At 42.1% G+C, this 13,360-nt stretch overlaps 1 protein-coding gene across 1 annotated transcript in view; it reads right to left on the bottom strand.

Annotated features, from left to right (window-relative positions):
- USP3 (ubiquitin specific peptidase 3) overlaps positions 1 to 13,121 on the bottom strand; it is a 48,626-nt gene extending 35,505 nt beyond the window's left edge. The window contains exon 1 of the mRNA XM_066636264.1: positions 13,022 to 13,121. Within this exon, the coding sequence (XP_066492361.1) occupies positions 13,022 to 13,112 (91 nt within the window). The 5' untranslated portion in view covers positions 13,113 to 13,121. The remainder of the gene's footprint in view (positions 1 to 13,021) is intronic.
- Between the last annotated feature and the right edge of the window lie 239 nt (positions 13,122 to 13,360).

The following is a 13,360-nucleotide window of genomic DNA, read 5'->3' as shown; positions in this document are numbered from 1 at the left end:
GCAGGATGCCAACATAAAGCCAAATATAGTGTGACTAAGAACAAAGCAAGGTTCTCCTCAGTACAACCCAATGCATGCCTTCTCAAAAGCAAGTCACACTGAATTCTGTGGAACTTACTTCCAGGACAGCGTGTATATGATTACAGCCCTAGTTTAAGCACATACTATTAATCTTTGTTTTCTGCAGTGGAACTCAGTAATTTGCATAATGTTCTTAGTATGAGATAATATTTTAAACTGAAAATAAATATTGTCAAATTGCAAACATTTGAGTCTACACTCTAGGAGTTCCTTGGGCCTAAGATTCCCCTTTCTGAGCTATGCTTCACAGCCCCAGAATCACCTGTAAACACTAACATGGCCCTGCACCAACCTTTGTCAGATTTAATGCTTCAGTTGCCAGCATACAAAGATAAAACAGATGTCAAGATTACAATTATAGCCATACAGGAAAAACAACACTGCTTGTTAAATCTCAAATCCTGGTTACATGGGAACCTCACTTGGTAGCAATATTAACCACAGGAAAAGCTGACAAAATGTTTAAACACCTTTAAAGTGGGAAGAAGTCATTCCTAAGAGGGGAGAGAACACACCATACATCTTGCTCCTGATCTCTTCACTGTAGTTAAGAATACATCTGTACTGGCCCTTTAGACTAAGTTCCCTATTTAGTGGAGTACATTCTATAAATGCGCCATCATAAGCTGTTAATGTTTAATGAAATTACTAGTGTTACACTGCTTACAAGAATTTATTCCAGCCTCATAAGAAAGTCTGCTGGTAAGATTCCAGGAGTTGCACAAGTAAGCTTGGAGCCTTGCCGATTTATAGGTTTCAGTGAATTTGTCAGACTATAAAAGAGCTGTTGGAAAAACACCACACCTGAGCTGTCCAAGAGCTGTTTAGTTACAGTTTCAACAGTGAACAGTACAGGCACACATGTTGGGTAAATTCAGTTGCATCAGGCTGACAAAGCCAATGCAGAAAGAAACACTACTCTGAGTACAGAAATCAAAGCTCTGCAAACAATATTTTTGCTTCATTGTCACTATTGGTAGTCGGTGCTGCTGGAAGAGAAGCAGCAGCATTACAGAGCCTGTGGGCTCTCATCTAATTGCTTCCTGTACAGAGCTCCAGACACACTATCACCAAGACACTTGGGAAAGGAGCTCTTTGAAATGGTTTTATGCTTCGAACACAATTTCGATTTTACTTGGTTTCTGTTATTACATCAAACCATTCATTTCTTAGATTGTGAACCACTTGGAAAAAAACTTTAAGATAAGGGGAAAAATGTGGTAAGCTACTCTGAGTCCATGGAACATATATCAAATGAATAAATTAAGTCCTATTACATAACAATGTAAGTTAAAGGGGCACAATGCAAAAGAAGATTTTCCTTGTATTATCTCACCCTACCAAGTCTACCTTAAAAACAGAAATTGTTAAGCACTTAAAACATTACAAAAAGCTGCCTTCAGAAAACAGCAAATACATGCCTAAGGCCACCGAGTGAGTTGATGACAGAAGATCTAAACTGTGGAAGACCTGATTTGCAGTTCAGTCTCTTAACCACTATGCTATGCTACACCTGCACACACGCACACACACAAATACAGACCCCCTACTTTTGACCTGCACAGAATGCTTCAACATTGCATCATGGTCCAAACTTCTCCCTTCTCAGTCGAGTTGCTAGTCAACACTGTCCCCATTTTGTTTTGATTTTTAACTCATTCCATAGGTCTGAGGCAGGTGCTGCAGTTATGCTGCTCTGCTGACTGCAGACATCACAATGAGATGCAGAACAAGGCAGCAAATAGAACAAGGCAGTTAAATAGAAGCACGCCTTGTCTTAATGGCACTCCTTCAATGCCCATCCCCATTTAGGTGTATTTATTAAGCGTCAGGAAGATGAAATAATATAAATATTGATTAAAATGTTAAATGGTGGAATAAGGAGAGTTAAGAAGGTAATAACAAGAGGACAAATCCTTCTCTTATCCTTATCTTCCCAGGAACTTCCCAGTCTCTCTGGAGTCTTTCCGTAAGAATCCACCAAAGGTCGACATGCCCCTGATTGTCAAATCTGTTTGACCCTGAGGTGGGGTAGCTCAGCGAGTGAAATTATCTACTGTAGACACTTGCCCAAAAAGGGGGGAAATTTCTGGCAATAAATCAAGCTGAGATCATCTTATCTGCAAGGTCACTAAGGCATCAAGGCTGTTCAGGCAAGTCCAAAAGCAAGAGGGCAATGCAGAGATAGAGAGCTATTGGTCTCCATGGCAACCCCCTCCAGGGCAAGCTGCAGCCAAAGTTAACCTTTTATTCTCTTTCTGAAAAAAAGTAAGCCAGGACTCAAGGCTTCCATTTAAATCAAGCAAGTCTCCTTCTCTTTAGCAGACCCTTCTGCACCCTCATTCCATTTTGCAAATGTTTGACAGAGGTCTGGTTTTTCAAACACCAGGATGTAATCCTCGTTTCCATTTGAAACAAAGTCCAAGGCTACAACTCAGTCAACCATTACTTAAGAATAACGCCCATTGAAAGCAATGGGGTCTACTTCTGAGTAAACAGGGTTGCAACTATGCATTGCTGAGCTTGCTCATGCTCATTCCTTGTTGCTTCTCTTTCCTATGTGAATTAAATTGCACACTCCTAGTTATGTGTTATATATTGTATGATATATGCAGCGCCTCTGGCTTAACACACCAGGAACCTTAAAGAAGGATTTGATTAATGGTTCTACTGGTATGTTGTTTACAGTGCACTTACTCTGATAGTGTTTACAAAAAGGTTGTGAAGACCAGAATTTAAAGTTAATGAATAAAAATGTATCTTATGATCTTTTACTATATTTTTAGTAAATTAGAAATTGTACAGTCAACAGTAACAATTACTGGTAAGTTATTTTTCAGGACCTGATGTCGGGTAAAATAAGACAAAACTATAGTCAGACACCTCCCAACTTTAACCCCAGTCTTAACCAAGGGTCATAGAAAATTAGGAACACAAGAAGAGCCCCGCTGGATCAGGCCAAAGGTCCATCTCATCCAACTTCCTGTATCTCACAGTCATCCACCAAAAGCCCCAGGGAGCACACAAGACAACAGACACAACCTGCGTCCCGGTGCCCTCCCGTGCATTTGGCAATCAGAGGCAGCCTGCCTCTAAAACCAAGAGCTTGCACATACCTACTATGACTTGTACCTGTAATGAACTTTTATTTCATTCAACTTCTTCAAATATGTTAGAAGCAGGAAACCCACCAGAGAAGCGGTTGGCCCTCTGGATGGTGAGGGAGGGAAAGGGGAGATAAAAGGAGACTTAGAGATGGAAGAGAAATTAAATGAGTTCTTTGCATCTGTCTTCACGGCAGAAGACCACGGGCAGATACCGCTGCCCGAACAGCCCCTCCTGACCGAGGAGTTAAGTCAGATAGAGGTTAAAAGAGAAGATGTTTCAGACCTCATTGATAAATTAAAGATCAATAAGTCACCGGGCCCTGATGGCATCCACCCAAGAGTTATTAAGGAATTGAAGAATGAAGTTGCAGATCTCTTGACTAAGGTATGCAACTTGTCCCTCAAAACGGCCACGGTGCCAGAAGATTGGAGGATAGCAAATGTCACGCCTATTTTTAAAAAGGGAAAGAGGGGGGACCCGGGAAACTATAGGCCGGTCAGCCTAACATCCATACCGGGTAAGATGGTGGAATGCCTCATCAAAGAGAGAATCTCAAAACACATAGATGAACAGGCCTTGCTGAGGTAGAGTCAGCATGACTTCTGTAAGGGTAAGTCTTGCCTCACGAACCTTATAGAATTCTTTGAAAAGGTCAATAGGCATGTGGATTTGGGAGAACCTGTGGACATTATATATCTGGACTTTCAGAAGGCGTTTGACACGGTCCCTCACCAAAGGCTACAGAAAAAACTCCACAGTCAGGGAATTAGAGGACAGGTCCTCTCATGGACTGAGAACTGGTTGGAGGCCAGGAAGCAGAGAGTGGGTGTCAATGGGCAATTTTCACAATGGAGAGAGGTGAAAAGCGGTGTGCCCCAAGGATCTGTCCTGGGACCGGTGCTTTTCAACCTCTTCATAAATGACCTGGAGACAGGGTTGAGCAGTGAAGTGGCTAAGTTTGCAGACGACACCAAACTTTTCCGAGTGGTGAAGACCAAAAGTGATTGTGAGGAGCTCCAGAAGGATCTCTCCAGACTGGCAGAATGGGCAGCAAAATGGCAGATGCGCTTCAATGTCAGTAAGTGTAAAGTCATGCACATTGGGGCAAAAAATCAAAACTTCACATATAGGCTGATGGGTTCTGAGCTGTCTGTGACAGATCAGGAGAGAGATCTTGGGGTGGTGGTGGACAGGTCGATGAAAGTGTCGACCCAATGTGCGGCGGCAGTGAAGAAGGCCAATTCTATGCTTGGGATCATTAGGAAGGGTATTGAGAACAAAACGGCTAGTATTATAATGCCGTTGTACAAATCTATGGTAAGGCCACACCTGGAGTATTGTGTCCAGTTCTGGTTGCCGCATCTCAAAAAAGACATAGTGGAAATGGAAAAGGTGCAAAAGAGAGCGACTAAGATGATTACGGGGCTGGGGCACCTTCCTTATGAGGAAAGGCTACGGCGTTTGGGCCTCTTCAGCCTAGAAAAGAGACGCCTGAGGGGGGACATGATTGAGACATACAAAATTATGAAGGGGATGGACAGAGTGGATAGGGAGATGCTCTTTACACTCTCACATAATACCAGAACCAGGGGACATCCACTAAAATTGAGTGTTAGGCGGGTTAGGACAGACAAAAGAAAATATTTCTTTACTCAGCGTGTGGTCGGTCTGTGGAACTCCTTGCCACAGGATGTGGTGCTGGCGTCTACCCTAGACGCCTTTAAAAGGGGATTGGACAAGTTTCTGGAGGAAAAATCCATTACGGGGTACAAGCCATGATATGTATGCGCAACTTCCTGATTTTAGAAATGGGTTATGTCAGAATGCCAGATGCAAGGGAGGGCACCAGGATGAGGTTATCTGGTGTGCTCCCTGGGGCATTTGGTGGGCCGCTGTGAGATACAGGAAGCTGGACTAGATGGGCCTATGGCCTGATCCAGTGGGGCTGTTCTTATGTTCTTATTTATTTATTATTATTTATTAACAGTATTTATACACCACTTTTCAACGAAAAGTTCACAAAGCAGTTTACAGAGAAAAATCAAATTACTAATGGTTCCCTGTCCCAAAAGGGCTCACAATCTAAAATCTTTTCATCCAGACACATCACAATCTTTTTTCATCCAGAAATGTGTCCAATCCCCTCTTAAAGGCATCCTGGCAAGATGCCATCACTACTTCCTGTGGCAAAAAATTCCATGATTTTGTCTCAAAACCTGCCCTCGACCTATCTGTGAGACCAGCTTATGCTTGAGTGTCTGCAGTATATTTAGTGACATCTGGCAATTCCCAAGTTTTATTCATGAACCAGGAAGGTATGTTGGTGTTAATAAAACTGTACCCTAAACAAAATGTTGATGGCTGCCAAGATGGGCCAGCTGAGACTCAAGTGTAGCCTAACAAGAGAAACATAATCAAGCAATATGCTTTGCATTGAAGCAAACCTCAAAGTACAGGTCAAAAAAACAGTTCATTCTTGTTTTTAATCTCACAAAATCAGGTTTTTATACTGGAAACTTTTACCCTTTTAGCAAAAGAATCTTCATAGACTGCAGTTGGTAAGAACACATGATATGAAGGAATTGATCACAAGAGTCATCCACAGATAAGGAGCTGAGTGTAGCTCAAACTCCTTCAGGCGTCTTAATATCACTTTCTATAATATAATGGCTTTGCGTCCAGATTTTTTTTTCTTTTTGTTTTTGCTCCCAGCAAAGCGCACCAGGAGAGAGTGGTCTTAAATTCTAACGATTCTGGTTTTCCAGTTGCTACCTGTCTACAGAAGATGCCACAATCCCATTTCTATTGTACAACACTTACATAAAAGCTATGCCTACCATCAAAGAACAGCTTCTGGAAGGCAACAATAAAAGTATTACATCTCCTTCAGTGCACCCGACACTATGATTTAGAAATTCAATCTGTCTATTTACTTCATTAAAGTCCCACTCCGGAAATACCCCACAACAGGCCACTGTCAAACACTGGGTCATGTTTTCACTTGACAAAGGTTAGTGAACACCCTCAGAATGAGGCAGATCACACAGCAAACAGGACAGATAATTCCTAGGCCACATGAACGGGCTTTGCAGCCAGAAAAAGATGAACTAAATCCATCTGCTAAACATTTTCCCAGCTTGGTAAAAAAAAACAACTCAATCCAAGACCTTGACATTTACAAGCAGTTAAAAAAAAAGAAAAAAAGAGTGTTTGTGGGTTTTTTTTTTACTCCAAACCACAACAATTATGTGGAATATGATGCAACTTCTACACAGTAAATAAAAAAATCCATGTGTTCTGGCATTCAGCAGAATGAGTGAAAGGTTTAGGATTCCTGGTGCCTGAGCTCCTTTTCTTAAGGATCACTTTTCTTTGTGCCTTAAGAAATAGAGTTGTGAAATTTTGCATCATCCAAGACATACACACAGGAAGAGTGGGGATTTTTGGTGTGTGCGTGTGTGTGTGTGTGTGTGTGATTCCCCCCCCCAGTGCCACAACAAAATGCAAAACTTGCCACCACAATTGAACAAATCAAACAATGTTTTTACATAAATCTGTCATCACATATTGGAATTGCACCTTGTGGGACAGAGGTCAAGATAGAGATGGCTCACACAGTGATTAAGAAAGGACCCAGATTGAGAAAGCCACAGTATAATATTACAACACACACAGAGAGTCTCTACACATTAAGGGAGAAAATAGGGCTTTTGGTGGTCGCCCTGCATCTGCTATATCTAGTCCGACCCACAATCTCACATTCTTTACACTCGTACCTATCAAAGCATTCCCTTCGAAGTTGGGCATGAGGATGACACACAATTTCAATATCATTTTCAAATAATAGAATGTCCAAACTTTGTATGGAAAAACCAAGGTCAGTCACCACTGACTGCAATGTGCCAGAGGCAATATTCAAATAATCACAATGGAAATGCAGATGAGATAATCCAAGAGCATGTGTGTGAAACTATCAGATCACACAAGTGGATAAAAAGTTCAGATTTTTACTTAAACAGGAATGTTTATGCTGTTTATATGAAAATTTACAGTACAGAATATGGTTTACAATCTGTAACTGAAATATTAGTATTAAACATGTTAAACTGCAACATTTAAAATGTGCTGAGTATTTGAACTCTACAAAACGGCTATTTTCCTGTTTCAAACTGGAAGAACAGGAGGAAACACAATTTTTTGTACAAAAGTATGTTGTCTCGCCCTTTCCCCAATACACTTTCCACTATCTTAGTGCAACATAGTGTAAAGCATAAGAAAGTTACCCAATAGGCACTAAAGTGCTTCATAGCCAGCTGGATTGTTCTTCACATTCACAACCCCCTTATGAGGGAGGTTGCTATTATCATGTTACAAATAAGGAATCAAGCTCAAAGGGCGAAAGGTCATTTATGGCACAAGACAAGTCTTAAAGCAAGATTCAATTTCCTAGCCACCTCGGTAGATCACACCAAAGTTATTCTAGTTTTTAACCATCTTAATTTAAATCAAAGGATGTTGAAGACAAAACAGAAGGGGCCGCCAAGTAAGTGACTTGTTGATTAAAGGGCCAAGGTGAATGCTGATCAAGATAAAACCCTATTGGTAATCTCAGTAGGGGAAGAGAGAGCACCACAACATTTGTGTACTCATTGTAACAGAGAGACTGCACGGTCAAAAGGTTAAGCACTACTGAAGCCATTATACACATCAGTCTGACCTTCCAATACTGACAAAAATTAATCTTTATATTTTAATCTTTGATTCTGAACAAAAAAATTCACAAAACAGAATCTTTTAATGGGTCCCAGTCACAAAAAGGCTCACAATCTGAAAAAGCTGCAGAACACGCACCAACACTATTGAGATTTTTTATTGTATTGGATATACTTTTGTAGATCTATCAACAATTTATATTTATATTTGCATCTTGATAAACTTTTAATGAAATACAAGCAAAAAAACAGGAAGAAAGTTACCACACTTACTATTTTTATAATTCTATGTTATATCAGACAAAGGGGGATTTCTCTCTCTCCTTTCTTGAACTCCATTTAGAAAGATATTCCCAAAGGAGGGCAGGAGTGACACATGTCACATCTTGATCAGCATCCGCCTTAGCCCCCTAATCAAGGGGCTTGGGGGACATCAGGACATGCAAGTCTACTACACAGCACTACAGTTCCCTGGTCCCTCTATATCACTGTTTTCGTGGCTGTACGTTAATGGATGTGAAAAGCAGTCAGGAGGCTAGAAAATGAAGTGATGGAGAAAAGGAGAGGGCAGGGGACAAGAGTAAACGGGTGCTGAAGGTTTTAGCATTTTCTGTTTGAGTAATGCTGACATTAACCAGAATGGAGAAAAGAACTATTTAAGTTCAGATTTAAAAGATTAAAAACTTATTTTGTCTAAAGCCCTATTTTCTTTTTCAACTGGCAAAAACTAACAAGTATAGGCCACTTCAGCTGTAACAGCTTGTTGTACCAGATCTCCAATACTAGATCGTACAGTATTCGAAACCCCTCGTTATCCACTGGGGTTTCATTCTAGAACCCCTTGTAGATTAAAAAAAAATCCATGGATAAAAAAACAGTGGAAAAATAATTTAATGACCCACTTCCAGGTTTCTTTTCCTCCATTGCTCCTAATGGAATAAGGTCGAACCTCGACATCATCAGGGGTTTGATTCTGGAACTCCCTGCCGATACCATAAAATGTGTTAAATAAAGCAGTTTTAAAAAATTAAAAAATGTGTCCCTTTACCATTGTGGTTTAAAAACAGCTTTTCTTACTGTTGCAGAGAGGCAGACAGCAAGTAGAAATGCTAAGGACCCCCTGCCTTTGCCTGCTTCAGCTGATGAATGGAATGATTGCTTGCATGACTGTCTCTCTACAACAGTAAGAAAAGCAATTGTTTTTTTAAACTGTGATTTTAAAAGAACAGATTTTTCCCCCTTCTCTTGGGATCAGCACATTCCTTTTCATCTGCAATGGCCATTCGTGTTGAGTCAAATCCATGTACAACAAGGCTGGATCTGTATCTTACAATTTCCTATTACAATTATGTGTATAATGACTGAATAAAATGAAGACATTTATACTTTTAAGTTTCATAAGGATAACAGTATAATTCAATGTGTCAAATTATACATAATGCATTTTCTGCTCTTAAGACAGGCAGCAAGTTCAGATAGAAAAATATTGCACATATTTCCAAGTTTTTTTCCAAAAACAGAAACACATAATTTTTTTCTTGTGTCTTCAAAATTTTTAGAAATTTTACATCTCCAGCCCACATCCTTGTCCACTTTACACCTCACTTCCCCAAGGCAGTAAAAGGATGATCTTAATACCTACAATATTCACAAATTCAGTAGATGACATACTCATCACTAACTCTGGTTAAGCAAAAAGGTCTCTCAAGGCCAGTCTGTTAGAACTGCAATTATAATTACTTCTAAGATGATTCAGTTTTGCAATAAATTCCCTCAGTTTTTCAGGTAGCCACTTATGAGACGCAAATCATTTGGGCAAAGAGTTTGGTGACTTCTGGTCAAGTCACCATTGTGGTATGATTCACAATATGTTCATCAGCTGCAAAGCTACACAAAAACTACAGTAATAATTTTATTAAAGTTTCACCGTTGGTAATTTTATATTGCTGGCCTTCCCTGAAGAGAAGGTATTTTGTGTCACATGATCTTACTTGAAAACTTTGCTCGCCTTTGATAATCCTGAGATGACAGACCCACCCCTTATGGTGAAGTTTGTAAACACATTTTTAAAGTACATTTTTAAAAGAACCAGAAAAACCCATTAAAAAAGACTGTTTTTCGTTTGCATGCCTATGAAGCCTGCATACAAAAACCATATTACAAAATTGTTCTTTAATACCATAAGTTCTACAGAGTAAAATAACTGGTTTTACAAAGAGTAGCAGCTGAACCCACCACACCTTAGCTCCAGGAAGGATTTACAAATAGAACTTAAATAAGCTAGCAGGCTCTTTCAAACAAACACCAAGCTTAAGAGCAGCCATTTTTCCTCTACAGAAAGAAACATCAAAAAACACCATAAAGCAAGGTTCTCTCTCTCTCAAGTCAAGTAAGGGAAGCAAGCCACATCCCCTTGAATTACAAGATTCCCCACTGATTACTGGCAGGGCTAATACACATCAACCTTTGCAAATTCAAAAGAGGTGCTTTTCACTATGACAGAGAAGTTACAAAAGGGCTGCCTGCTGACCAAACATCTAACAAGAAACAGAGATACTGTAAAATGCTCAGTTGTTTACTTCTTGAAAAGGGGCTATTTTCAAGGGAACACATTGGAGCAAGCTATTCTGTTTCCACAAGAGGACTGAAAACCTAATACACTTGTGTTCATTTCCACCACTAAATCAACAAAAGACCTGACATGGAAATTCTTGTGTTTGCCTCATAACATACATCTTAATTATGTAAATATTGATTGAAGCATTGTGTACACACAGAGGAATCACGTTACCCAGCATTTCCTGCTGGGACTCTTTTTCAGATATTTTATTGCATTGCATCCTCACTCCAGTGTGTTCTAGGCAGCACACACATGGCCTATGCTTAAAAAAAACAACCTTCCAGCAAGTGAAACAAGCACAGCCTCTTCAGACCCATCTCCAGTGGGCTCAGTTTCCTTCAGTGCTATTATCTAACTGAACAGGGGGTTAGAAAGAGAGATTCCTGCATTCTTTCCGAGATGAAGGCACAGACCTCTCTCTCTGTCTCTGAGCCTCTGGGAGAGAGACAATGTCTCGCCTGCGAGCCACATGGTTGGGATCAAGTCTGCTAGACCACCCTCTCTCAAAAAGCCAGACAAAGCTCTGCAGAACTGTGCAGGCCAAGCATTCCTCAGCCCCAAGAGTAAAAAGGAGGAGAGAATGGGGCCTGCAAAAACATGGGAGGAGGGGGGAGAAGGCAAAAAGATTTGAGGCTAAGTTCCCTGCTTTGAGCCTGGGAAGGTGGAAGTGCTGCTGCTGTATCCCTTCTATAAAGCAGCAGGAAATTTGATTATCCCTGCAACCTTGCAAGCCAGGCGAGAGGGGCTTATCCTCACTGAGCTCTCCCACCTTGACTAGGAGACAGATATCCTGCTCCCTTATACAGTACACCCAGCCAGCATAATCAACACAGTCATCGGAGGGACTCAGGGGACAAGGATGGAAAAGATTAATTTTTACTGTAACTTGTGTTTTCAATTGTTTCATATAGATTACATTTTACATACTATTCTCATTTGATTGTTGGCTGTCTTGAATGCTCGAGTGATGAGGTGGCATATAAATTCTTATATAACATATATTAATAAATAAGAGAAAAAGGCTATTAAGGAAATAGGGACCCAGTCCAAGATGGGGGAGAACATTATATAGGGGTAGCCATGCCAATCCATGTGGTAAATTCTACGTCTCCAGCCCCATCCGTGTCCACTACCCATCGCACTTTCCCAACGTAGGAGGCCCAGAGGGGGCCTCAGAACATCTTAATACCTACAATATCCACATATTCAATAGATGGAATACATTCATCACTGTTTCTAGTCAGAGAAAAGGGTTCAGTTAACAAATGATATCAGGGGGCTCATAACAAATGAGATCAAATGAACAAATGAGATCAGGGGGCTCCTGGTGGGGAGGAAGGGAAGAGTATAGTAGAGCTGGGGCAACAATGGGAAGAAAATCTTACAAGCCTTTACCCCTTAAACTTCTTGTATCATTGTAGTGATGCCTCATTGTTTAAAAGCAGGGGTCTCCAAACTTCAGCCTGGGGGCCACATCCAACCTGCTACAAGATTTTATCTGGTCCACAGCAACTTGGGTTTTTTAACGTTTGACATTTTCACCCATATCTCATTTCTCAGTTCAAGCATGGCACTGTTTCTTTACAATTGCCACATTTCTCTTATGTTCTGAATCATATGCTGATCACAAAATAGTCAAAGTAAAAAGTATTCATTTTGTTTTATTGATTTGTTAATCACTAATCACTAATGATTTTTGTTTGGCCCTGTGAAAATGTGTTCAAAATACACAATGTGGGGCCCTTGTACTGAAAAGTTTGGAGACCCTCATTTTAAAATATTCTACAGGCTGGCTAGGAGGAGTCCTCTGGGGCCTAAGGAGGGAGATAGAAACATTCCCAAATAAAATAAATAAGGGGACGGGGGTTCCATCAGGGGATGAGGAGAAAGGGATGAGTGTGAAATGAGAACTCAGTGTGAAAGTGGCTCTTAGGGAACTTAGAGCCCCTCAGAGAGCTCTAAGGGAATCTAAGTACGAAAGAAAGGGGACCTAACTTGAAAGGGGGTCTAACTGAAAGCGGCACCAAGCGCAGCTCTTAGGGGATCTTGAAGCCCCTCAGAGGCCTCTAAGCGGAAAGCGGCTCCAAGGGAATCTAACTGTGAAAGCGGCTCCAAGTGTGGCTCTTAGTGGATCTAGGGAATCTCTTAGGGGATTTTAGAGCCTCTTAGGGGGCTCTGAGGGGATCTAAGTAAGGAAGTGGGGATCTAGTGTGAAAGGGGCTCTGTGTGGCTCTAAGGGTTGTAGGGGAACCCTTGGGGATCTCAGAGGCCCTTAGAGAGCTCTATGGGATCTAAGAAAGGGATCTAGTGTGAAAGGGGCTCCAGGGGTCCTGGGATCCCTCGGGGATCTGGGGCCCCTGGAGGGCTCTCGGGGGATCCAGTGCGAAGGGGATCTGACTGGGGGATCCGGTGGGGGGCAGAAGGGATCAGCGGGGGGCGGCGCGCGAGGGTCCCGGGGACAGAGGCGCTCCCAGAGCCGGCGGCTCCTCCCGCCACTCACCGCTGCAGCACCAAGAGGAGGGAGAGCCCGGGGGGAACTTGGCCGAGTCGGGCACGAGGCAGACGCTGGAGACGAGGTGAGGGCACTCCATGGCGGCAGCCGGAGCGTCTGGAGGCGGGGCGAGGCGGGGCGGGGGCGGAGGAAGCGAGGCCGGGACGGAGGGAGGGGGAAGAGGGAGGGGGGAGCGAGCGCCGGAGCAGCTCTCGCGCACTGCGCCTGCGCCAGCCGGCATCTCGGCCGGCGCGCGAGCTGAGGCGGCTGCCGTCGTCAAGGCTTCCGCTGGCGCCTCGTCCAACCGTCTCTGTTCATGCGCAGCCCCTCAGCCCCCCCGTCCCCTTT

Source organism: Tiliqua scincoides, chromosome 8 (assembly GCF_035046505.1).
Source record: "Tiliqua scincoides isolate rTilSci1 chromosome 8, rTilSci1.hap2, whole genome shotgun sequence".
Taxonomy (NCBI): Eukaryota; Metazoa; Chordata; class Lepidosauria; order Squamata; family Scincidae; genus Tiliqua; species Tiliqua scincoides.
The sequence above is the reverse complement of the archived record's forward strand: the minus strand, read 5'-3'. Positions and strand labels throughout refer to the sequence as shown.